General features: G+C 42.6%; 1 protein-coding gene across 2 annotated transcripts in view; it reads left to right on the top strand.

Moving 5' to 3' along the window:
* LOC146608620 (gamma-aminobutyric acid receptor subunit gamma-3-like) overlaps window positions 1-26,623 on the top strand; it is a 179,810-nt gene that overhangs the window by 66,747 nt on the left and 86,440 nt on the right. For both annotated transcript variants that reach the window (XM_085348963.1, XM_085348962.1), the window contains exon 3: window positions 6,517-6,584. In XM_085348963.1, coding sequence (XP_085205089.1) covers window positions 6,517-6,584 — 68 coding nt within the window. The remainder of the gene's footprint in view (window positions 1-6,516; window positions 6,585-26,623) is intronic.

Below are 26,623 nucleotides of genomic sequence, written 5' to 3'. Positions count from 1 at the left end.
CAGGTCACCAGTCTGTCTCAGGGCTAAGAAATAGAGACAGACAACCATTCGCACTCACATTCACTCCCAAATTCACACCTATGGGCAATTTATATTGACCAATTAACCTATCCCCACTAACTGCATGTCTTTGGACTGCGGGAGGAAGCCGGAGTACCCGGGGAGAACCCATGCAAACACAGGGAGAACATGCAAACTCCACACAGAAAGACCCTGGCCTGATGGTGAAATTGAACCCAGGACCTTCTTGCTGTGCGGCAACAGTGCTAACCACCGTGCCTACCAGAGATGGGCAGTAACGCGTTACTGTAATCTGATTACTTTTTTCAGGTAATGAGTAAAGTAAGGGATTACTATTGCAAAAATGGTAATTCGATTACCGTTACTTTCCCGTAGGAACGCTGCGTTACTAAAACTGTGATGACATGTCAGTGTCTCATGACAGTGACGTAAGCGAGTGCGCCGTTAGTGACAACAGCTGTGTGCAGATCAACAATGGATCATATATCAATGCGGGAGAGAGTATGAGCGTGCAGCGTTTAAAGCGTGGAAGTACTGACCTTACTTCGACTTTGATTCCATAAAAAGTGACAAAAACATTAGTGTACGTTGTGTGTGGGAAGAAAACTTCTTTTTACAGTGAAAAAACCCCCTTAAACTTCCAAGCAAGCACCGAGTGCGCTATGACGTAATGGGAAACTCACAGAGAAACTCGCGGATTCTTCAACTGACTGCTGCGGCACATCAGCACCAGGGTAAACCTCCGCCTACCTTACTCCTGCTTTACAGGTGAAAATAGACCAACAGGACCGCTAGTCTTTGATGTTATTTATTTTCTGCTGTGTTTTACTTGCATCTATTTGAAAGAGTGAGTGTAAACACAAAAAACCCCAAATATTTTATGTGCTGGAATGTGCAGAAAATAGGTTTAAATGTTAAACAAATTTCTTCCAGTCAGAGAATGTTGCATATAATTACATTTTTGCTTGGTGCATAAAGTTAAAAGGTTAAAACTAATAAAACAAGTTTTAAAAAGAGACTTTTCCATTTGATTACATTTTGTATGATGGATTATGCAGAAAAAGTAGAATTGGGCTGAAAGATCTATCGCTTTATCACCTATTCAGGTTGTAAATCATGTTTTTAAAAAGTAACTAAGTAATTAACTCATTCACTGCCAGCCATTGGCAGTGAATGAGTTAAACCCATTGACTCATGCACTGCAATTGACGGCTATAGACGTCAATGGCAGTGAATGAGTTAATTACTTTTGAAAATAAGTAATTAGTAAAGTAACGGGATTACTTTTTTGGGGAAGTAATCGGTAATTAGTTACTGATTACTTTTTTCAAGTAACTTGACCAACACTGGTGCCTACATCTATCTATCTATCTATCTATCTATCTATCTATCTATCTATCTATGTTAATATCTCAAAATACAATAAAAAGGTTCCAAATCCTTATAACATGTTGGTCACAATCCTGCAAAAAAAAAATAACTCAAACCCACTATTACACCATCTCACAGGGCTAGAGGTACAAGAGCTCTCACACGTGCTCTGTGCTTAACCTTGCAATATGTGCTGTAACCAAAACAGCTCAAACGGCACTCACACTATTGTCTAAAAGAGGCTGTGCAGTTGTTGCATTCAGTGGCCCTCAAAAGGTAGAACATTATTTTTTTGTGCGATGCAGTGAAGTGTGAAGTTTGTGTGTCCCGTCTATACGCCAGCACACAAGTGAATTGCTACAGTTTGGCAGAGAGAAGCATGGGAAACATGTACAAGCTTCTTTGAGTGGATTGAATTAAGCCATGAAAGAGATTAATCTGTTTTTATTTTTAGACACATTAAAGGGTGTGCTGACATTTTTACAAGTCTGTCTTAAAGAAAAAAACATTTCAGATAACGACGAGTGAAATGAATAGATTTTGTTTCCTGTCCCTTAAACAGAAATAACAGAAGTGATCTCTTTATAGCCAGCATTAGCAGAAGAGGCTCTATTGGCAAAGAGCTGAATGTGATGAATGCAATCATCACAGTACTTCAAAAATTAAAAAATCAATTCTGGTTCAAACCAGTATTTAGCAATTTAATTATCGTCAGTCATTTGGTCAAGGGATCATTTAAGTAAACTTTTATTTGGCATTGATGAGTATTTTGCCAAAACTAGACTAAGATTCTACCGATTCGAAAGCTAAAGGTTCATGCTGGAATGCTAACGTGCTAATTTCTACTCACTGTTGAAGCACATTAGCAAGCCAAGTGTAACACCCTTTTCAATAGTTGGGATACAGATTTTAATAATTACATGAGTACCAATTGCTAAGGTTCGACTACTGGAGCAAAGTGGATGAATGAGTTTGAGGAACTTTTATTCATTTGGATAATATGAATAATAACTTACATATACAATAAAAAACAATAGCATTACATAAAAGGAAAAATGGGCCCAAATAATGGAAAACAATAAACAAAACATACCTCCGGGGGATTTGACTCAGTGTCTCTAGTGTCAGCTGACACCTCTTATTTGAGTGAGTCCAGCAGTAAAGTCTCTCCTTGCAGGATGTGCAGAGGAACAATGAAATGCAGTTCTCTCCAACCACTTAAGTAGAATTTGTACATTTCAAAGTCCATCCAAAGAATTTCAATTTATTTTGAGATCATACATGTTAACGAATCCTGGAGGGGTGGCTTGCCATCTTTGGACCGGGTCATCAATGAGTCATTCATCAAAAAAATGTTCAAAACTTGTTAGAGTAACATTAAAAAAGAATCTGCTGTTTAGACATTCATACATACGTTCTTTCTTATCTTTTCTTCATACATACTAGCAACAGCAATAGCTGCTATAGCCATTAGCACATCATTGTTGATGGCTTAGCTTGTTTCTGAACAAGAATGTTGAGAAGTTAACTCACCCAGAAGAGTCCCAGCAGTTAGAAAACTCTCCTCCAACTAAACAACGGTTGCCTGAAAGTTTGTTTCCTTAGCTTCCTCAGCAAAATCCAACAAAAGAAGGCAAACACGTTTCTCTCTTGGGGCTCCCACTTTATATATTTCACAGATCATCAGGTTTGTGAAGTATATAGATTATATCTCACCAAAATAATTTTACTTAATAATACTTTTTAATTAACTCAGCATTTCAACCTCACTCATAATTGAATGAAACCCTTAATAATGCTCTAGGGTTACTCAAGATTTTGCTAATTAGCATTCGGGCATTTTTCAAAGCACACATGGGAAATCAAAGTATTGTACAAACTGAAGATTTGAGCTGTTGATGCCAATAAGTGACAAGGTAGAGGTTTGCCAAAGTAGCATAGTTTGTCCGGAGTAGGATCTTAAAATCTGAAGCAAATCAGCGAGCCATGTAACAGCTGAGATACTTTACTTAAAAAATGATTCTACTCACTCAGAGTCTAAGTACCACATGAGACGTCCATCCATTCATTAATGTCTCTTAATGTCTTTAAACACTTATCCACTTCAGGGTCAGTGGGGGCTGGAGTCTATCTCAGGGGACAATGGTCAACAGGCAGGGTACACTCTCGACAGGCTGCCAGTGGTCACAGGCCTAAAAAAGAGATAAAGAAAATCATTCACACCTTTGGCCAATTTAGAATTACCACTTAACCTAACAAGCATATCTTTAGACTGTGGGAGGAAGCCCGAGCACCCAGAGAGAAATTTTCACATTTATACTGCAGGAGCCACTTCTATTATCATTGTGCATTACAGGCAAAAAATACTACTCAGTTTTCATTGAGAGCTGGTACTTCTAATACTCTTAATACTCTTTTTTATGATCTCACTGTATTGGACAGACTTTATCTCATTGTTAGTGTCATCCATCCATTCCCTTCTGCTTATCTTTAGAAGGGTCACGGGTGTGCTGGACCCTAACCTAGCTTCCATAGGGCAAAAGGTGGGGTACAACCTGGTATGGTCGCGAATCTAACACAGGGCTGACACAGAGAGACAGACTGTTAGTTTGCTGTCATTTCAACGAGATTAATGCTGTTTAATTCTTGTTGGCCATTAGCTGAGGTGCTGCATTGTATCCTGCAAGGACCAGGAAAAACAAGGGGAAGTAAATATTTTTTAGACAAAAAATCCGAGTCCGAGTAAAGTCACAAGTCTGAAACTTTGAATTTCAAGTCCTTTCGAGTCTTTAAAAAAAAAACAAAAAAACGAAGAATGTTGCAGTTATATGCTAAATGTAAATATTAGACCATGTCATTTTTAAATCTGTGTTTTTTCTCAACACATACAAAATAGTGAACTTAGAAAATATACGCAAATTGTGAAATTGCACCTCTATAAAATGCAGCTCAATTAAACTTAGCTCCAAGAATAATTTTCACCGACAGTTCTGAGATAAGCTGCATGGTATTCTTGGATGCGCTTGTAGGGCCAGCTTTAAAATCGCATGACAAAAATATCATACACATTAAAAAAAAACTGTATCACCAACGTAGCCTGGACAAGATTTGCTTGTTAGATGAAGTCATGATCTCATCGTAGCAAGAGAGAAGCACCACCTACCGTTCTTTATGCAACTTCAACTGTCGGAGAAAGTTGGAAGTTGTTCCATCTCTGTCTGTGATTCTCTTCTTGCATCTTTTGCATATTGCATTTCAGTTTTTTGTTGACTACTTCATAGTTTATGTACCTGAAAAAAATAACTCCTTGCAGCATTTTTGAGCGTTTTTTTAAAAAAAATCTGGTTAATTTGATTGACTGTGCTACAGCTCACGCACACATACGTACGGAGTGTGGTTTGAATAAATGAATCAATGAATTGAATTAATGGTGCACACTTTCTATATAATATGTATGTTAAATTTTATATTTGGGGTGAAATATCAAGTCTTTTCAAGTAAACCGGTTCAAGTCCAATTCAAGTCCCAGGTCATTGGTGTAAAAGTCCAAGTCAAGTCACAAGTCTTAGAACATTTTTTCAAGTCAAGTCTAAAGTCATAAAATTAATGACTCAAGTCTGACTCGAGTCCAAGTCATGTGACTCGAGTCCACATCTCTGATAACTAGTCTAAACTAAAACATTGGGTCACTTTGTCAGACTATACGTCAGACTATACAACTTAGCTAACTGGCAAATCAGTAAATGTTAACCCTAAAATAATTTCACATCCAAAGTTATATGAATGCTTTATTTTTGTTTTGAACACATATCATAGTGTTATTTTCCTTCAAAATTTCAGCTTGTCTCAACGTCATAAATGGCCTGTTTAATGGATTCCTGAATGCTGCAAAGCTGAGAAAACAACACTGATCACTTCATTGGAGCTGAAAGAATGTGGACTACTTTTAGCTCCCACTGGTGCTTTGGTCCTTCTTTGTTCATGAGAATAGAAGCAGCATTTGGGCCCATAAATTCCCAGTTATATCAAGTTAGAAAAAGCGGATAGCAGTGGAAGCCCCATGGAAAATAATTTTTTTTTAAAATTCACTTTATGTTGAAACCAGGTCACCACGTATGGAGTTAAGACGAAAATCCATAGAGAATATTGAATGAAACACAAGATTAATTTTTAATTTAACATTTGTTCACTAACATGAACCATCCATCCATGTATTTTACTTCTGCTTATTCAAAGTTGCATCCTGGTTGAAGAAACATCCTATTCCCCAGCAATCCTTTACAGTTTCTCTTGGAGTATCCTCAAGACACTTCTGGGTCAGATGAGGCAGTCCTGGTCTACCATTAGTCATCGCAATGGCTCTGCTGTCAAACAATCAGAGATTGTCTTCTGTTTTTTTGGTTTTTTTTAATCATTCTACAATGCATCTTTTGTCCTGTCTTACCCCCATCACTCCAACCGGTCACGGCAGATGGCTGCCCCTCCCTGAGCCTGGTTCTGCCAGATGTTTCTTGAGGTTAAAAGGGAGCTTTTCCTTCTCACTGTTGCCAAGCACTTCCTCATTGTTGGGATTTTTCCTCTATTATTGTAGAGTTTACCATAGAATGTAAAGCGCCTTGACTGCCAACTGTTTTGGAGATTTGAGCCCCAGCAACCCCGGTATCGGGAGGGGAGGGGGCACAAGGGGCGAGATTCCGTAATAGGCTGTAACTTGAAGTCGTATCCATAGAAACCTCTGAATCTCACCTAAACCTCATATAAACCATTTCTACAACCACCAAACACACACGCAACCAGTTTTTGCTTTGTGCAATCGTTTCAAATGTTGTTGCCAAGCAAAATAACCCAAGATCCTATGTACCGCCTGGAAATGCTATTAATTGCCATGGTAACCAGAGCTGCTCCAGGAAACACTGTGGAGCTGTTCTGACTTTAAGGGTGTTAGTCTTTCTCTTCTAGGTGAACGATGAAGTGAATGATGACGACTGTTGTTTGCAACTTGACTATATATTTGATTCTAGGGTCTGACTATGTTGCAGGTTTACACTTCAGGATGAAAAAACTTGACAAATGTTACATTCATCTACAATATGTGCTCACTTTTATTCCTTCTGGCTTTTGCAGAGAAACCAACAGTCATAGATGTGGGCATCTATATCAACAGCATCGGCCCTGTGTCATCCATTGATATGGTGAGTTATGGCTTTATCTCCATCGTCTGCCCCATCTGCACACAAACACATTTGTCCACTGCCCGATATTAGCATCATCAGACACGAAAGCTGTCATTCCTCATGCTGTATTTGGAGGCCACGTGGCCCATCACAGCTGTTTGTGTTGCGGCAGAAGCCAAGAAAGACAGGTGTGGACACTCTTTTTGTTTCCCTATGTCCTATGAATAAGCTTGAATTCATCAAGTTGGTGAGTTTAAAATTGCTGCTATGAAAGTATTCTGCTATTCAATTAGACAGCAGTTTGGGTCTCAGTAGAGATGAGCCTCATTTTATTCCAGTTTTCTTCATTTAGTTACTGCATCTTTTTGACTGGCATGAAAATCACAAGAACAAAGTTCAACTGTGAGGGGGAAAAATGGGTTTGGAGAAAGACCAGGACATGGATCAATGGCTTTTTCATAATGGAGGGTCTGATCAGATTCAATAAAACATATGAAGAGCTGAAGCTGAAAGGTTGATGAGCAGTAATGAGAAAATAGCTACTTTTCAGACAACTAAACGCATAAGCAGTCTGTTATTTGGCCTTCAGTGGAGTGCAGCAGACTAAATGGAAGCAACCTCCTATTATTTTGAATCCAAAGGGTCTGTTCTGCCGCTGTCAATAGAGTCAGATATGCATATTTTTCTCCTTTAATTTCTGTCTTCCAATATAAAAAATGTATTGGTTTACAAACAGACTAAATGATGAAAGTACTTCATCTGAACCTGCTCAGTCACAATATGCTTACCTGGAGCAGTTGACTGGCGGTGTAAAATATTCCCAATTATAAAACAGATGCAGCCTTTTTGTATTCAAGCCCAATGGACTACATTTTAAAAGACTGCACTGTACAAAGTTGTTTTAAGTCTACCTATTACACTTTCACTGTGGACTCCCACAGCAGAGGATGTTTAGGTTTTCTCTGAAAGTGAAAGCGGATAAATTCAATTTGGGATGCAAAATGGTGTTGCTGAACTCACAGTTCATTAAGTTGATTTTCTACTTTGTACTCCAAGGAGCCGGCAGGACTCGCACAGTCATTTTGAAAGATAGTCTTTGGAACTATTACTAAGGTTACCAAACTGTGACCAAACCAAATGCCAGCTAGGGCCAGTGTTTGACACTTCTTGTCCCGGTTGATTTGCTAACACTTCTGCTTGGTGTGTTAATGCAACTGAAATGGGGAGGAAACAAGAGCGCCTAATTTGTCACGAACAGTACAGAGAAGCACCTAATGCAACATATTACGGCTCAGCCAAACACATGCCCACTGTTTTGACAAAGAGGTTAGTCTACAGTAAGCCTTTTTTGTCATTGTATAATCCATAGCTATGTTATTTTCCTCTGCCTTCTTCACAGTAAAAGCCAACCTGTATTTCAGCAGATGAACTCTTTTAATATATAACCCTCTGAAGTTCCCTTTTTAAAAGGCACAATTCAGTTAAATATAGCTCCAATATAGAGCGTTAAACTGATGGGCTGCCTGTAGAGTTTATAGCTATTGGTAATTTCCAACCCCAGATGATGGCCAGTAACTGAAAAATCTAACTACATGTTGGGTCGACCAAGCCTGCAATGAGTGAATGGCATGGAAGGTTAAAATGAGTTTCTGGTTATGCTGTAGATTTCTTGCAGAAGTCTAAATCAGGTATTAGTGTTTGGAGAGAAGGACCATTAAGTACGTTTTGATGTGTGTCAGACTATTTATTTGTGCAGCAGATTTTAATTGACTAAAACTAAGAGATGACATTTTTGGCTTTTGACTTTAGTAGAATCCAAGTCTCCAAGTTTCTAAATGTTGTCCATTTATCCATTTTCTTCCACTTATCCAATTGGGATTGGGGGTGGAGCTTATCCAGTCTGTTGCTGTGCTACCACAGAGAGGCAGACAGCCATTCAGAATAACCCAAATAAACAACATGCAAACTCCACCCATGAAATGCAAGGCCAGCATTTACAATTCTTCCTTGTATATGTTGTGCTTTCAATGTTGCTGTGTCCTAATTCCATGGATTTCCTCTGGCATCTTTTCACAATCCAAAGACATTCATATCAGGTCAGTTGTTGATTCTAAATTGGTTGTATGTATGGATGTGAGACTGTGTGGTGGTTGGCTGTATCCCTGTGTTTCTGTAATGAAATAACACCTGGCGAGGGTGTACCCTGCCTCGCTCACACCCTATAACAGTAAAGATGCGCCCCAACGCTCCAGCGCCCCGGTAACCCAACGTTTATGGATGGCTTGTATTCTGGGACCTGTGCTACAAAAGGACTTCAACATACCCCAGATATCTTTTCCTTACCCTGCTTCTCTAACCTTACATATTATCACCAGTCAGGGTGATGTTGATGGTGGCTATCAGACAATATAAAACAGGCAGAAATTTAACCAAAAACAGTTTTAAAAAGGTGAGTTTTGAGTTGTTTTTTAAAAATAACTACCGAGTCCACAGCTCTTAATGTATGAGGGAGAGAGTTCCACGGTCTCGGGGCCACAGTGGCAAAAGCTCTGTCACCCTTAGTTCTCATCTTAGTCTGTTTTATAGCAAGTAAGCCCTGATCAGATGACCTCAGGGACCTGCTAGGGACAAAGGGCTGTAGCAGATCGGAGATGTAGGGAGGTGTCAGTCCATGCAAGGCTCTAAATGTCAAGACCAGGATCTTAAAATGTACTCTAAATTCAACAGGAAGCCAGTGTAGCTGAAATAGCAATGGTGTCACATGTGAATACTTGGAGGATTTTGTCAACAGCCTAGCTGCAGCGTTTTGCACAACCTGCAGATGATCCAGAGGACCTTTGCTTAGACACATAAACAAAGAGTTACAATAGTCCAAACATGAGGAAATAAATGCATGTATAGCAATCTCCAGTTCAGGGTGAGATAAAATAGGGCTTAACTTAGCCACATTTCTTAAATGATAAAAACAAGAGCGAACCAGAGGTTTCACATGCCCATCCAATGTGAGAGTTGAGTCAAAAGTGACACCTAAATTCCTGATAGAGGATTTAACATAAACAGAAAGAGGACCAAGGGCTTTCACTATCTGGGATACTAATCTGTCCGGAGCACACAGTTTTGAATGGATTGAGTTGGAGGAAAACAACCATTTCCCTATCTATGAGTGTATTTATATGAATGAGGAAGTGTTTGCAAATGCTGACAGGACTAGTAGCATTAGTATATTTTTATTGAAAGACAAAACTACAGTATTAGAGAATAAAAATAAATTATAAATAAAATATAAGGAAAGCTGACCAAAACACTGACTGTGTCAGTTAATAAACTAATCAGTATCACAGCTCTATCATTAAGATGTGTGAAGTCCTGACTTATAATTACAATTGTGTATTCCAATAAATGAACTGGCTACATTGATTAGATGTGCATGAGCAATCTGAGCCTTATTCTTTCAGCTGCAGCCCCGGTGGTGTTCAACAAGCTAAGAGGAAGCAAAGAAGAGAAGTAAGTTCACAGCGGCAAGCAGGCTTACTTGGGTGCTCAGTCTTTGGATTGTTTCACTGTATTCAGACGCGCATAACAATACAATTGATTGAAGCCAACAATGAAAAACAAATTCATATTGATCCTAAGTGGGGGCACACAGACTTTAGACACTACAATCCACAGAAACATCCTAGAATGGCTTCTGAATTGTTGTTGTTGTTTTTTCTTTGTGTTGTGATTTTGGGTCTCGGGCCTACCATACCCTAGTTACCAGGACTTTGGAGAACATCTTTTAGCAGTCAAACCTGACGTCTTTTGATACCATAGGTTTCATTGATGAAGGGCCAGAGCAGCGTGAGGTAACTGAGGAAGTCCGCTCTGACAGCTCTACTTTTCACTCTGTGAAAAGCGATCACTCTATTGAGATGGATGTTATAAATAATTTCTTGTAAGTAATTATAATCAAGCATGAGACTGGCACTTAAAAATGCAATAGAACAAGAGTTTTAAATGCACTGAATGCATTTAATGTATATCAGAGGAAACAAAAAACATAAAGTGAAATCTTAATAATTGTAACTTTGTGTTAAACATCTCATGAGAATCCTGTTCTGGACTGTACAGCGCTGTTCCTTTACAAGTATCCACCCACCTACATGTTGTAATTAGCATAATAGAAGCTAATGTATGGCAAACTGATCATTATTCTAACAGAAGCCCCTTCAGGGTGATTCAGCAGTTAAATCAGAGATTCTTGATAACACTGAAGGGGCGACATGAGTACAAAATGCATCAATCAAGTGACACTACTTAAAACAAGTCAACAAAAAAAACTAAAAAATGCTTTTGTTACAAACTAAATTAAACCAAAGTAGGAAGAAAAAGGAGTGAGAAAAATCTCTGTGGTGAAAGAAGAGATGAGACACCCTAAATGTAAAGTCTGGAAAAAAAAAAATTGTGGCACTGGCCACGCCCCCAAGTTTGCTGCCCCCTAGTGGCCCCCTCTGACAAGATTGTTGTAAGTTGGTAATAATGTAATAATCATAAGAATCAGTAAAGCAATGTTTTTTTTAAAAAAACAGATTATTATGGATTTCAAAATTATAAATATTATTTGTTTTTCATATGTGCCTATTTTACATGATATCAATTTTAATTTGAAATTAATGGCGCATATAATTCTTTTTTTTCTTCTAGTAACCTAAATCTAACAAGAGCATAATAAAACTAGAAATTCTGTTTTGGTGTGTCACCCCAATATTTTTAGTATACTGTTAAATACATCCCAGTTTTTGTTTTTGTTTTTTGTTCTTTTTCTTATGTTAAAATGAAATGTGTAGTTAAAATTCTTTATACTGCTAGAAAGAGGAAATAAGCTGTATGAGAAAATGAATTTGATGTCCCTAATTGTGGTATAATTTGTTAACTGGTTGCTAAGCCCGAACACATCAGATACTTTTTAAAAAAAAATTGTATTTATACAGCACCAAATCACAACAACAGTTGCCTCAAAGTGCTTTAGATTGTACGGTAATGACCCTACAATAATACATTGAAAACAGAGAAAACCTCAGTAACCATATGACCCCTATGAGCAAGAGTTTTGGCAGCAGTGGGAAGGAAAAACTCCCTTTTAAAAGGAAGAAACCTCCAGCAGATCCAACCTCAGAGAGGGCTGGCCATATGCTGCGACCGGTTGGTGGTGAGTGGATGAAGACAGGAAAAAACAGAATTTAATTATCCACCCACTGGTCACTTGTTTGGGGACACCTGTTCAACTGCTTGTTCTAGCAAACATCTAAGCAGCCTGTCACATGGCACATGAACAGTGGTGTGTAGGCATGTTGAAGTTCAGGTCCAAGCATCAGAACAGGTTGATTTAAGTGTCTTTGAATATAATGCGGTCATTGGTGCCAGACTGATTGATCGAAGTGTTTCATAAACGACTGATCTATTGGAGTTTTCCCACACAACCATCTCTAGGGTTTACAGAGAATGGTCGTCTGACAACAGAGTAGATAGTTAGTGAGACACAGTTCTCTCGGTGAAAGTGCCTTGTTAGTGTTTGAGGAGAATGGAGAGACTGCTTTCAAGCAGATATGAAGACAACAGTACCTCAAATATTCACGTGTTACAACCAAGGTATGCAGAAGAGCATTTCTGAATGGTCAACATGTCCATTGGGTCAAACTTGTTACTAGCAATGTGCCAGTGAGTTTTTAGCATACTTAATTTAAAAAATCTGTCCATAAATAGAACATGTAACATAAAAGATAAATACATAAATCAGTAGCTCAATATAAAAATGTGTAATAATAAAGAGATGAAATAAATACAAGAATATAAAAACCTTATATTGTAAAAAAAAAAAATAGCACATTACATGATAAAAAAACAACAACAACATGAAATAAATAAATTAAACAGAAAAAGCAGTAGGATCAAGTATGCATTAATAAATAATTTGTGGATCTTGAAATTTTCTCAATTTGATAGTCAGAGGAGGGGTGTTGTAAAGCTATGGATCTGCAGTGGTTAGCTTTAATCATGGAATGTGTAAAAGCAGTCGTTAAGAGGAAGAGCAGGAGTATACATGTTCTGCAATGTACTCGAGTGCTAAACGAAGCATACCTATACAGAGAAATAAATGGACCTTGTATTTAACAGCTAGCCACTGCAGAGAAGCTGCCTGTGTAATGCTTTTAATTTCCCTTGCATCCTGTGTGTTGTATAAAAGAAATATCCCTGATACAACACGAAAGCCAGAACACCCTTTGAGCCAAAGTTGTCCTCAGAGAGGGCTTTATCCTGAGATCTTCTTAATAGGCTTTTGCTCTGAACACGAGTGCATTCTCGGGTCTTTGCTGGTATTATGTGGCTGTATCCTTGAAAGACTTCTTTTACAAAATATTGAAAAATATCAGCACAATAACAGGGCACACAGTAATCAGCATTTCTAAAACAGCTCTCACTTAAAAAAGAAAAAGTAACCCTAACCTGAAAAATGTAGTACCTTTCTCTTGGCCTGCAGTTGCAAAACAGCCACTTGTTTATTTTAAATGTCAGCATCATGGTATTCGTCCTTAATCATTTTTTTAAAAGTTTATTTAACTCATTCACTGCCAGCCATTGGCAGTGAATGAGTTAAACCCATTGACTCATTCACTGCCATTGACGGCTATAGACGTCAATGGCAGTGAATGAGTTAAAAAGTAAAAAAAATAAATCTGGATGTAAGCATAGGCTACATAGAGCCATTGGTTTTACTTTGAACTTCACTTTTTGAAATCTTAATATTAACATTTTAGCTATTGCCATGTTTCTTTTTAGGGGCTATATTACAACAAAAGGGTTAAGTTCTAACTTGGTAGTAAGCTCGCTTACCAGCCACAGATTGTGCATTACTAATTAATTATGTTAATTATTGCTTACTCAGAAAGTCTAGTGATGCTAATTTGCAGAGGCAAGTCCTAGCATATAGCAGTCGTCTAAAACTCCATGTGTCAGAATAGGGTGAAGATTTTCATAGCCCTAACTTTATGACTTAACAAAAATATGTGAAATATTAAAAGAAAATCTTATTGTACATTTGTTTTAAAGGGGTAAAATATCCAAATATCCAGTGGCCTCAAAACTCTTTTTGTATCAGGCTGTAAACACAGTTATACTTTGTAATGGTAACAAAGTAACGCGTTATTGAAATAACATTACTGTGTGAATAATCCAGTAAGCACATTTGTAATGCAAGAAACTATATAATTGTAACTGTAATCTTATTACTGAATTTAATGTACAGTAATACGGTAAATTACTGTTATTGAAACTGTGTAAACGCTTTACTTTGCAACGTGTTACAGCCAACACTGTCAATGAGTACCGAAGGGATTTATTCGTCAAGTAATTCAATGAGATACTGCATTACTTAAAAAAAAAAAAAGTAATGTGTAATATATTACTTTTTGGGCGTAACCAGTTGTGCATGGTAGTCTCACTCATTTTTGGAACCTTTTTATGGAAGCTCTAAATGACAGCTCTCCCAGCAATCAGCTTCACATTGTAATGGACTCGATTTGCATTTAGTATCATTTTAAGCATGTAGGCAATCCAACATCCAAAGGAGTAATTCATTTCTGAAATAGGCCCAATGAGAAAACTCATTAATGATGCTTAATTATGGTAATCAGAGAGACAGAAGAAATCTAGCATATAACATATTTTTTAAAGTTTATTTTGATGAAGGGTGCATTTGAACAGAATCTATCATTTTTCTCCTAAAACTACTGTGACTGTACTGCCTGTTACCTGTGCTTTGTCCTAGTTAAAGCTAAAGAGTTACACCTGTGCCTGAGAAAACAATACTGAGGAGGTGCTGCTTTGATTCAAATATGACAATATGACGAGACAAGAGTGAGAATATGCTGGAGGTAATTCGAATGGTACGAGCTCCAAATGGCATGTTGCTTAAGGGTCACCATCCAAGTACCCTGAACTTCCACTGATGTTGATTTAAAATGTAGTAACCTGAATAGATCTTGCACTCTCCTAGACAGGAAGCAGTGGCCAGAAGAAAAAAAGGAAGTTTTCAGTTAGCCCAGATAACAGGAATGCTTCACCAGAAAGCTAGTGGAAATAAATCAGTCCTTGTTATGTTGCTATGACCACAAGCAATCAAGCAGAGATGGGTTGAGTATCCAAAAATTGTACTCAAGTGAGAGTAGCATTACTTTAAAATATTATTACTCAAGTAAAAGTGAAAAGTAGTCGGCCAAAAAGTTACTCAAGTAAGAGTAAAAAAGTAGTTTGTGAAAAAACTACTCAAGTAGTGAGTAACTGGTTGTAATGTCCGATTTATTTTTTTAAATGAATGCTATCAGACAAACAAAAATAAATAAATATACAAATTTTAGTTATTTCAAATAGAATGTATGTAAAAACAAATTAAGGCACAACAATTCTAATTTCTAGATTAAGTTTTTTTTTTACAACAAAGTCTTTTTTAACCAATACATACAGTAAATAATATAAATATATGAACAGTGCAAACAGAGAAATTAACAGGAGAAAGGGGGGCACAAAGAAATACTTTTCTTTCTTATTCTCATGTCTAGCTTTTAATAAATAATTATCTGATTATTACAACCAAAGTTTTCATCTGATGTAAAATGCATATAAGTCCATTACTGTATATACTAACTATTAAGTCTAATATATAAACTAGTAAGCTATAGTAGTTTTTCCTTTGGGAAGGTACCATCTGTGCAGTGTGTAATTCCGTTGAAGAAATATGAAATGAAATATTTTGGGTGCAGTGTATTTTTTGCATACAGGTATAACAGAATAGCTTTAGTATTTTGTTTTTTAAAACTTGAGTATCAACTCCTACAAAATGCAGCAAGATATAAAAAAAATCTATTATACATTATACGGGATGCACGGTATTGGCAGATATCCAAATTTATGATTCGGTATCGGTACTGGACATAAAAAAGTGGTATTGTGCCATCTCTAATAGTAAAGCGAAAGGTACCCTTCCAGGTCCTTATGAAATGCTTTGGGTTGTCAGTTGAATCCAACAGAAAGCCTAGTGGCGTCAGGACACAATTAGAGCAGAGGCTCCAGCCGTCTATTCCAGCCCTAACCCTAATTGTGGTCATAAATATTTTGTACCTGTAAATCAGTTTTGTACTGATTTGTACTACAATAATTTGTGTGTGTGTAAAAAAGATTTGTATGTGTAAAAATAATTTGTGTGTGTGTAAAAAAGATTTGTGTGTGGACTGCTGCCTATGCTGCAAAAACCCACAGAGCTCAGCAGCCAGCGCAACAAATTCTGGATCCTTTGCTTTTAGTTAGCATTAGCAGCACATCCTGCGTCCGATGTGAAAGGACCTTTATGCTGCCCACTGTGACTCACAGCCATGGTCCCAGGTCAGCCCTGACTTTGTGTTAAACTAATCCTAAAGTAATAATGGTATTTCTAACCACTGATATAACACAACTTTATCCTTTCAACAACTGCTGAAAGTTACGTGACCTAGCTTCTATCGGATATTTATATAGAGATCCTCCAGCTTCAAACTGTATTACCCTTCAAGGACCTGCAGTTTAAAAAAGTGCCCCTCCGACAGCCAAACCCATCTGTTCTCTGATTGGATAGTTAAATTTGTGATTGACATGACATTGACCAATCAGATGAAAGGAAGAAAAATAAGGTCAAAATTCGTACTTGTAACTTTGTTTCACATGTATTTTTTGGCTAAATCCACACACAAATCTTTTTTACGCACACACAAATTCTTTTTACATATACAAATCCTGATTTACAAGATATTTATGACCACAATTTGAGCCCATATAACCCTAACCTTAACCATAAATTTATCTCTATCACATACTGTTTTCCAAAGTGAGTCAGTATCTGAAAGTGAACAGATTTAATGTACATAATGCTTTGTTAGGTTGATTTTCATGTCAGACGTAAAACACGTGTAGATTCATGTGTATAGACTCTCATGCCTCCCAACGCGTAACATACCAACGATTTGTCACAGTCGTCGGTATGTTATGCGTTGGGATGAGAAAGTGTTGAAATGTTACGTAACTTTGGACCTCGGACTTCTTCAAGGTCAAAAACAGCTTAGCCCTGTGATAGACTGGTGACCTGTACACGCCATAGCCCATCTCTCACATTATGATAGATGGATCTATCCGATAGATTGGATAGATCGCTACCATATGGCAAACTCATTGTTTGACAGCTTAAATTATGTCAGATACTGATAGTATGGGACATTAGAATATGTCTTGTATAAAAGACAAAGTAGTGAATGTTTCATTTTGTCCTTGTAAATAAATGAAAAAGTCTTACTTTGCTTGTTTCACAATCCAATTTCACCAAAATTTGGAAAAGTTAAATATCTTTGATCACGCAGTTTGCTGTACCTGTATCACACAGCTGCCTCTAGAATGAAAACTGCCTTTACAGCTCCATCACTTTGGAGCCAGAGAACCACATTTTACTTGAGTTTTATGCCTCTTTTCAGTTCAGCAACTTTCTGAAGCCTCTGCTCCCCCCATCTCTCTCTGTGCGAATTCAAACATCAAAATGACAGCACAAATTATGTTCTTTGAAGACAGAAATCATGTCATGGAAAAATGGATAAACAGGCCTCCCTTTACGCTCGGTAAAAACATAGACGACTCAGTCACCCACTCAGGGTTGAAATTCCCCAATTTTTGCATCAACTTTTCCATCTTGGGTATGTTGTTAAGGTTTACCTTTGTGGTCGGATCAGCACGCACCACAGCTACCACAGCAGGTCATAATTTATGGAAGACATAAAGTGATATGATGAATTTGACATGTGTTCTTAAAGCATTTACAAACATGAAATATACATGTATATCCTTTATGGTTTTATGTTTTTTTCACATTCTTTCAACAATAAACTGATAAAAATCAAGTAGCCATTCAAATGTGTGAATTCCTTCTTTTTTCCTCAATTTTAACTGACAGGAAGACAGAACAGCCTCTTCAAAAAAGAGCAACAACACACGCACACATGTGCACACACACTTGAGAGTAATAGAGTTGTTGTGAATTAAAAACTCAGCAGCCTGTAGTGGGTCACTGGGGCATGGCTGAGCTCAGCTCGCTGTGGGAGTCCAAACTTCGTCTCAGCGGAGAACAGGATCCCGCTGCGACCGTCCAGTGATTTTCCTCTGCGTAAGCGCTGATTGGCTTCACCCCGTCAGGGCCGATGGATGCTGGTCAGTGAAATGTGAATCCCCAGCTGCCTCCGGAGTTCTCTGGACTGGAATTAGTGCCAAGTCACAACTCTTTTATCTCTCCCTGTCCACCTCTGCATCTTCACCTCTCCCCCTTTTTTTCATCCACTTCTCTGAAAATATCACAAAGCTAAACAGAGAGAGAGGGAAAACAACTAATTTCTTCAGCTTGGCTTGGCTTTTTTGTCAAAGCTCCACATTTCCACTGCACTCGTCGTGTTTCTTGAGTTCAATCCATCATGTGTCCTGTGTGTGTATATGTGTGAAAAACAAAAAAAAAACAAAAACAGGTCAAATCCTCAGTGTGCCATCAACTCGTAATCGTATTGATCACACAGAAGCAAAATGACAACATATTCAGCAACCAACTCAAGGATGCTTCTCATCTGCCTTTGAACAAAACATATTATCTCTCCTCATTTTGCACTCGCGGTAATGGGCACAGGCCGGGATGATGCAACGCCAAATGAAGCTGATAGTAATTTAGGACATACTGTGATGAATAGTTGAGTGATTAAACGGCATTAGGGGCATTAAAGTCAAGTGAAAGTGTGGGGCTTTTATAGCTGGTGCTGGGAGAGGCAGATAACAGAGCCCGTAAATTAACTGACAAAGATGGACACTGACATCTACACGATGCTGTCGATGTCTATGCTTGCCAGTGAGTGGGTAGCATTTTGAATTTGTTCCTCTGCATTTGCACAACACCAGTATGTATAAGTTTGCAGTCGAATTTATTAGGACCATCTGTTCTGTCATTGAAACATACTAAAACCAAGTGTAAGCTATAGTACCATACTGATAACAGGCATCAAAATGTTATGGTGCTGGGTGTTACCCAGTGTTTTGTGTTTAAGTTCTACTTCTTGATTATTGGTTATTCATGGTTTTGTTCTCTTGATGTTATTTGTTGTTCTGTCTTCCTTGTGTTCCATGTGTCATATTCTTTTAGTCTGTCTTTCAGTGTCAAGTCTGCCTCTTTTTGCATTGTCTCTTGTTTCCCGTTTTATTTTGATAGTCCCAGTCCTGCGTGCAGTGAGTCTAGTTTTGCTTCCCCTTGTCTCGTTATGTCTAATTAACACCCGCTGTCTCCCTCCTGTTTCCATTCCCTCATTACTCCTCTGTATATTTAACCCTTTAAAACCGGTTGGAGCGGGCACGCTCTGTTTTGCGTTACTATTTTTAAATCCCGGTAGAACTGCAACCACGTAAGCTAACACAATAATTTTTTTTGCATATGAAACCGGAGAAGTTGTACTTACATCTTATGCCATCAGCTTGCCCTCGGTCACAGTTTCCTTCCACATATAGCTTTGCAAAAACTGCATAAAAAGCGCTTGCAGCAACAAAAACATAATATTCCAGAAACTCGCTTTGCCAATCCGATCAGCTGTTCATAACACATCCTATGTTGGAATAGACGTCAGCGTGAACTTTCCCATGTTTGCCATTACCTGCCCGAAACCGGAAGTGACGTCATTTTCACGGAAATGTAGTTTTTTTTAACCATGGTGTTTTTAAAAGTTATCTTTGACTTTATGACTTTCTGTGTCGTTTCTGGGATACTTAGAACTCATATTGCACTGCTGGAAATATTTTATTTTGATGCATATGCTGCTTTTTTGCAAATTTGCACTAAAATATTTATTTTCGTTTTTCCTGCAGTATATAAAAATTGGTGTATTTCAAAAATAAAACTATGAAAACACTCAAAATAAATTTCCTGTGGTGGGAAACTATTTTGTGCAACCTTTTTGTATTTACAGTTTTGAGGGATAAGCCTCTTAAATGTCTCTAACTAGAAATATATGTTAAAAAAACAAAAACGATTTTCAATATTTTTGTAGTTTATTGCATTTTTTTGCAATTTATGTAATTACTATGCACTTAATGCAGAGATATTATTAAAATTTGGGCTGTAATGGTTGCATTGATGTATAGCAACTTGAAATGCTCCCAAAAATGGCACTACAACATGTAAAAAAATAATATAAGCTCTGGTGGACTTGGTTCTATGGTAGGTCTTAAAGGGTTAAGCCCTGTGCTTTCCTTTGCCCTTTGTTGCGTCATACCTCCTCATGTGTTTTAAGTCTCCCTGTGTTTCTGGTTTTGGTGTTAATTCCAGTTCCACGTTTCTAGTGTTCTTTTCTTAGTTCTTCTCAAGGTTTTTGGCTTGTTTATTTCATGTGAGTCACGTTTATGGAGAAGTTTCCCCAGAAAAAAAGCTGCCGTTGTAAGTTATATATCCCTGTTTGAGTCCTGCATTTTGGGTCCAATCCTGCCTGCCACATAGCTTCACATGACACAAAAGATGGGCACACTGTGGTCATAAAGGGCTGGACAAGAGACAATATGTCACGGTCCGCTGTGACGGACCGAGTGGAGAATGCGTGTAATGGACCCAGGTGCGTACACGAGTGAGCAGACGGGAGTGAGCTTTAACAGAAGGCAAGCCTTTAATATGGCTGAAAACAAGGTGTACAAATACAGCAGGGATAACGTGGCTAAACAGAAACCTAAACTGGGAACAAACGATGGTGAGGCTATGGCTTGGAAGACAACAGACCAGGCATGGAAACACGGAGGGTGGGAACACAGATGACGCGACGCAGACTGTATGAAACACAGAGACTAAATACACATGAGGGATGATCAGGGGAAGTGACCACACATGGGAACGCAGCTGACACACATGAACTTAACGACAGGACAGGAGGAGTAAAACTGAATACACTGACAGTGAATGCAGGCCTTCAAAGTAAAACAGGAAACATGAGACATGAACCGGGGAGACGTAGTACAGGGGGAGGTGACATAACTGACAGCATGAACTTGACAGTACAAGACACACAGACATAAACACACGAAGGGCAAGGGAGACGTAATGCAGGGGTGATATATACAAATGGCTGGACTACCTTAGAGAACCTAAACAAATAATAAACATCAAAATAGGCTAAGCATAACACACTGGGTCACACGACCCAGGACCATGACACCACCCCCCCACCAAGGGCTGGCTCCAGACAGCCCTAAACCAAAAGAAACAGACCACCAAGCCCGGGCGGGCGGCGGGGGACCAGGACGGAGGGACCAGAACAAGAAAGAAAAAACAGCCAACAAAAAACACTGGAGCACGTGACAACAGTCCAAACATAGCTCAGGGGGCTGGCCCGGAGGGCGGCAACACAGCAGCCCACAGTTTATGAGTTCAGGCGGCCGACCCGGGGGTTGGCAACCCAACAGGCCACGCCATCTCCCATCAGGAGGCCGTCCATGCGGGAGGCAGTGGCGGTGCAGTTCAGGAGGCCGACCCGGAGCCCACAGGCACAAGAGTTCAAGGGTCACACGGTCGGGGGGGCGACCAGGCAGGCGCCACAGGTGACAGAGCCGGTCAGGAGGCCAGCCGTGCGGAAGGCAACGGCGGTGGCGAAGGGGACGGCGAAGCAGCTCAGGGGGCCGACCGCGCGGAAAGCAGCGGTGGCTCTCCAGTGTCAGGCGCACTGGCCGAGGCCCGGTGGGCACAGGACCAGTCGAGGCAGGACCAGACGGCGGCGTGCCACCCACAGGCGACGGAGCCGGACCAGGCGGTGGCGTGGCAGCCACAGGCAACGGAGCCGGACCAGGCGACGGCGAAGCAGGAGCTGACGCAGAGGTTGGACCAGGCGATGGCGAAGCAGGAGCTGACGCAGAGGTTGGACCAGGCGACGGCGAAGCAGGCGCTGAGGCTGGGCCAGGCGAAGCAGGAGCCGAGGCTGGGCCAGGCGAAGCAGGCGAAGCAGGAGCCGAAGCCGGACCAGGCGAAGCAGGAGCAGAAGCCGAAGCCGGACCAGGCGAAGCAGAAGCAGAAGCCGAAGCCGGATCAGGCGAAGCAGAAGAAGAAGCCGAAGCCGGATCAGGCGAAGCAGAAGCCGAGGCTGGACCAGGCGACGGCGAAGCAGGCGCTGAGGCTGGACCAGGCGATGGCGGGGCCGGACCAGGCGATGGCGGGGCCGGACCAGGCGATGGCGAGGCAGGACCAGGCGAGGCAGGACCAGGCGAAGCACAGGCAGAAGCTGGACTAGGCGAGGATGAAGACTCTGATGAAGCTGGACCAGGTGGAGCACAGGCAGAAGCAGAGGCCGGACCAGGCGTAGCAGAAGCAGAAGATGGCTGGATGGGCGGCTCGGGGCCCCCAGCAGACGTGGCATAGTGCTGGACGGGCGGCTCGGGCCCCCCGGCAGACGTGGCATGAGGCTGGATGGGCTCCTCGGGCCCTCTAGCTGACGAGGCATGAGGCTGGTGTGGTTCTCCTGAACTACCAGCTGACGAGGAAGGCTGCTGGACGGGTTCCTCGGGCCCTCCAGCTGACGAGGCGTGAGGCCGGACGGGCTCCTCGGGCTCTCCAGCAGACATGGAAGGCTGCTGGACGGGCCCCTCGGACCCTCCAGCGGAGACAGGCGGCCGGACGGGCCCCTCGGACCCTCCAGCTGACGAGGCATGAGGCTGGTGTGGTTCTCCTGAACCACCAGCTGACATGGAAGGTTGCTGAACAGACCCCTCGGACCCTCCAGCGAAGACAGGCGGCCGGACGGGCCCCTCGGACCCTCCAGCGGAGACAGGCGGCCGGACGGGCCCCTCGGACCCTCCAGCGGAGACAGGCGGCCGGATGGGCTCCTCGGGCCCTCCAGCCGACGTGGCTTGAGGCCGGATGGGCTCCTCGGGCCCTCCAGCCGACGTGGCTTGAGGCCGGATGGGCTCCTCGGGCCCTCCAGCCGACGTGGCGTGAGGCCGGATGGGCTCCTCGGGCCCTCCAGCCGACGTGGCGTGAGGCTGGATGGGCTCCTCGGGCCCTCCAGCTGACATGGCTTGAGGCTGAACGGGCTCCTCGGGCCCTCCAGCTGACATGGCTTGAGGCTGTACAGGCTCCTCGGACCCTCCGGCTGGAAGAGACGGCTGAAGCAGAAGGCAGTCTGAGGCAGAGAGAAAGCTCACGCCATTCCTAGCAGGCTGAGAAGCAGCCTGTACAGCTGACGTGGAAGGAAGCTGAACGGGCTCCTCGGGCCCTCCAGCTGACGAGGCATGAGGCTGAACGGGCTCCTCGGGCCCTCCAGCTGGAAGAGACGGCTGAAGCAGAAGGCAGTCTGAGGCGGAGAGAAAGCTCACGCCATTCCTAGCAGGCTGAGAAGCAGCCTGTACAGCCGACGTGTGGTCCCCTTTCGCTGTCTCGTGAACCTGGGCTTCATGTGGCGCGACTGTGAGAGCAACGCTAGAAAAAATCCTGGATCCTACAGAGTCAGGAATATGGTCTATGGTTTCGTTGTGTGCTCCTTCAAAGCAGTCACACACAGGTCTTTCAGCTCTGGAGCCCAATTCCGTTATAGTCTCCGGCCTCGGCAAATCAATGCTCGTCTCACTCTGCTTCATAGAAGGGACGTGAGGCACGAAAACGCAGTCACTCACCGGAGTCAATGCGGTGCAACGGCGGCGCCGGCGCCGCCCCCTTCTGGTAGCTGGCGCGATGGGCGCTGATGGCACCAATGCAGAGGGTGGCGTAGCGGCGATCTCCCCGTCTTCCGCCCACATCCTTGCCAGAAATGAGGCAGGCGAAGTGAAGTCTAAGCGGATTGGAGACGGCGAGCGGCTGGTAGGCTGTGCAGCAGGTGAGAGGTCCTCCTCCGGGATGAGCCAGGGCTTCCACCGGAGCTCATCCTCCCGATAAGCCCGTAACACCTGCTGCCGCTCTTCCTCGCCAAAGTCTATGGCCTCCGTCGTCTCCGTGCGCCACGCCGTGCGGCCAGACCGTGGTGAAGACGCGGACGCCGACGGGGCGCGAGCGGAAGGTGTGTCGGTGGCGAGCCTCACCGTTCCGACTGCAACAAGATGGCGGCGCGCACGGGTGCAGCGGCTCTTAGCTCTCCAGTTTGGTGCTCGTTTTTACTTTTAATGTGGATATTTTTGAATGTTTGCAACGCCGCCATCTCTTACAGTTGCCAGAACCTAATTGATCTAGGTTTTAAATATAGTTTGTCTGTTTCTGGCGACTATCAGCGAACACACAACATCCTGGTGGAGATAGCGAGACCGCCAGGGTCACCGTGGATGGTCTGCCCGCCCAGCAAGCGTAGAAGGCGACGGAGGGAAAGAAAGCAGAAGAGGGGATGCCGGTCGGGCTCAGACGCTAGGCTACGCAAACATCCACACCGGCCAGCACTTCCGAGCCTTTTCCTATCGAACGCCAGATCCATCACCCACAAACTTGACGAATTGGAGCTACAGATAGCCAACACAAGCTTTGCACGTAACTGCAGCATTATTCTTATTACGGAGACGTGGCTTCACCCGCTGATTCCCGACGCTGCAGTCGAGTTAGCAGGCCGCACGCTACACCGGCATGACAGAAACAGCAACTCAGGTAAAAGCAGAGGAGGGGGGCTATGTGTTTACGTGCATAACGAGTGGTGTTGTAACAGCAGGATCATTCACACACACTGTTCTCCTGATTTGGAGGTTCTGGCAGTCTCGTGCAGACCTTTTTACATCCCGAGGGAGTTTACAGTAGTTATTGTGATAGCTGTTTATATACCGCCGGATGCTAACGTTAGCACGGCTCTCAGCCTCTTGCTCAACACCATAAACAAACAACAGCTTGCCCACCCCGATGGGGTTTTTATTGTCGCCGGCGACTTTAACAAAGCGTGCCTAAAGACTGTGCTTCCTAAATTTGTCCAGTTCGTGGACTTTGCTACGAGAGGAGAACACACTTTGGACCATGTCTATTCAAACATCAGGCATGCTTTCAGAGCGACACCCCTCCCCCACCTGGCTGGATCTGACCACCTCTGCATGTCCCTCACCCCCACCTACACCCCCCTGCTGAGAAAAACAAAGCCCCAGACAAAGACAATAAAAACCTGGCCTGAAGGAGCCCTTTCTCAACTGCAGGACTGCTTCTCAACAACTGTATGGGATTTATTCTCCAGCCACAACCTCCAGGAGTACACGGACACTGTACTCTCGTACATCAGGAACTGTGTTGACAATGTCACCGTCAACAAAAGGGTCAGGGTGTTTCCAAATCAAAAACCCTGGATGAATAGCGAAGTGCAATCCCTCCTAAAAAGCCGCAACACTGCCTTCAAGTCAGGGGACAGGGCTAGGGCGGCCAGGGCAGACCTGAGTAGAGGCATCAGGAAAGCTAAGGCTGCCTATAGGAGGAGGATTGAAGATCACTTTGCTGACAACGACCCCAGAAAAATGTGGCAGGGGATCAATCACATTACCAACTACAGAAGCAATAACCAGGCAACATCTAGGACTGATGCCTCACTGGCTGAGGATCTAAACCGTTTCTTCGCCCGCTTTGAGACGACCAAGCCCTCAGCTGCCACACCACTTCCACCCGCCCCCAGCACTGGCACACTAACACTTAGGGAGCACCAAGTGAGGTGTGTTCTAAGGTCAGTGAATCCCAGGAAGGCGGCAGGTCCTGATGGAATACATGGAAAGGTTCTCAGAGCATGTGCTGACGAACTGACCGGAGTCTTCACTAAAATCTTCAACCTTTCCTTGTCATCAAACACCGTCCCGCCCTGCCTCAAAACCTCCACCATCATCCCCATCGCCAAGAAGACAGCTGTGGCCAGCCCAAATGACTACAGGCCTGTTGCACTTACGCCTGTAGTGATGAAGTGCTTTGAGAGACTGGTCTGTCAGCACATCAGGGCCGGTCTGCCTCCCACTCTGGACCCCCACCAATTTGCCTACAGGACAAATCGTTCCACCGAGGACGCTATCACCATAGCGCCCCACACTGCGCTGAGTCACCTGGAGCACCGAGGAAGCTATGTGAGAATGCTCTTTCTGGACTTCAGCTCAGCATTCAATCATATCATCCCGGAGATCCTGGTCCAGAAACTGTCTCACCTGGGACTCTCCACCCCCATCTGCCTCTGGATCAAGGACTTCCTGACAAATAGACCACAGTCTGTCAGACTCGGCCCCCACCGGTCCAGCACCATCACACTCAGCACCGGGTCTCCACAAGGATGTGTTTTGAGTCCCCTCCTGTTTACGCTCTACACATCCGACTGCTCCCCTACCCATCTCTCAAACACCATCATAAAGTTCGCGGATGACACCACAGTGGTTGGACTCATCTCAAGGGGGGATGAGTCGGACTACAGAGATGAGGTCAACAGACTGACTGAGTGGTGTTCAGTTAACAACCTCCAACTGAACACCACGAAAACTAAAGAACTTATCTTGGACTTCAGGAAGGGCAGAGCAGACCCGGCCCCACTTTACATTCACGGGAGCTGTGTGGAGAGGGTACACTCCATGAGGTTTCTGGGCGTGCAGATATCTGATGACCTCTCCTGGACTGCAAATACTACAGCGGTGGTTAAAAAGGCCCAGCAGCGTCTCCACTTTCTGAGAGTGCTCAGGAGGAGCAACCTGGAGGAGAGGCTGCTGGTGACATTTTACAGAGCCACCATAGAGAGCATCCTAACGTACGGCATAACAACATGGTATGCAGGGTGCTCAGCTGCAGACAGGAAAGTACTGCAGAGGGTCATCAACACAGCCCAGAAGATCACTGGCTGCTCTCTGCCCAGCCTGGAGGTCACTGCAAACTCTCGGTACCTCAGCAGAGCTGGCAATATCATCAAGGACCACTCTCACCCCAGCAACCAACTGTTTGAACTATTACCGTCAGGCCGACGGTACAGGTCACATAAAACCAGGACAAACAGATTCAGGGATAGCTTCTTTCCCAGAGCTATCACCGTAGTAAATAAGCA

The sequence above is a fragment of the Diplotaxodon limnothrissa genome, linkage group LG23, assembly GCF_057381915.1.
Source record: "Diplotaxodon limnothrissa isolate DT_005_m linkage group LG23, D_limnothrissa_male_GT1.1, whole genome shotgun sequence".
Classification (NCBI taxonomy): Eukaryota; Metazoa; Chordata; class Actinopteri; order Cichliformes; family Cichlidae; genus Diplotaxodon; species Diplotaxodon limnothrissa.
This window is presented reverse-complemented; position numbering and strand designations above follow the sequence as displayed.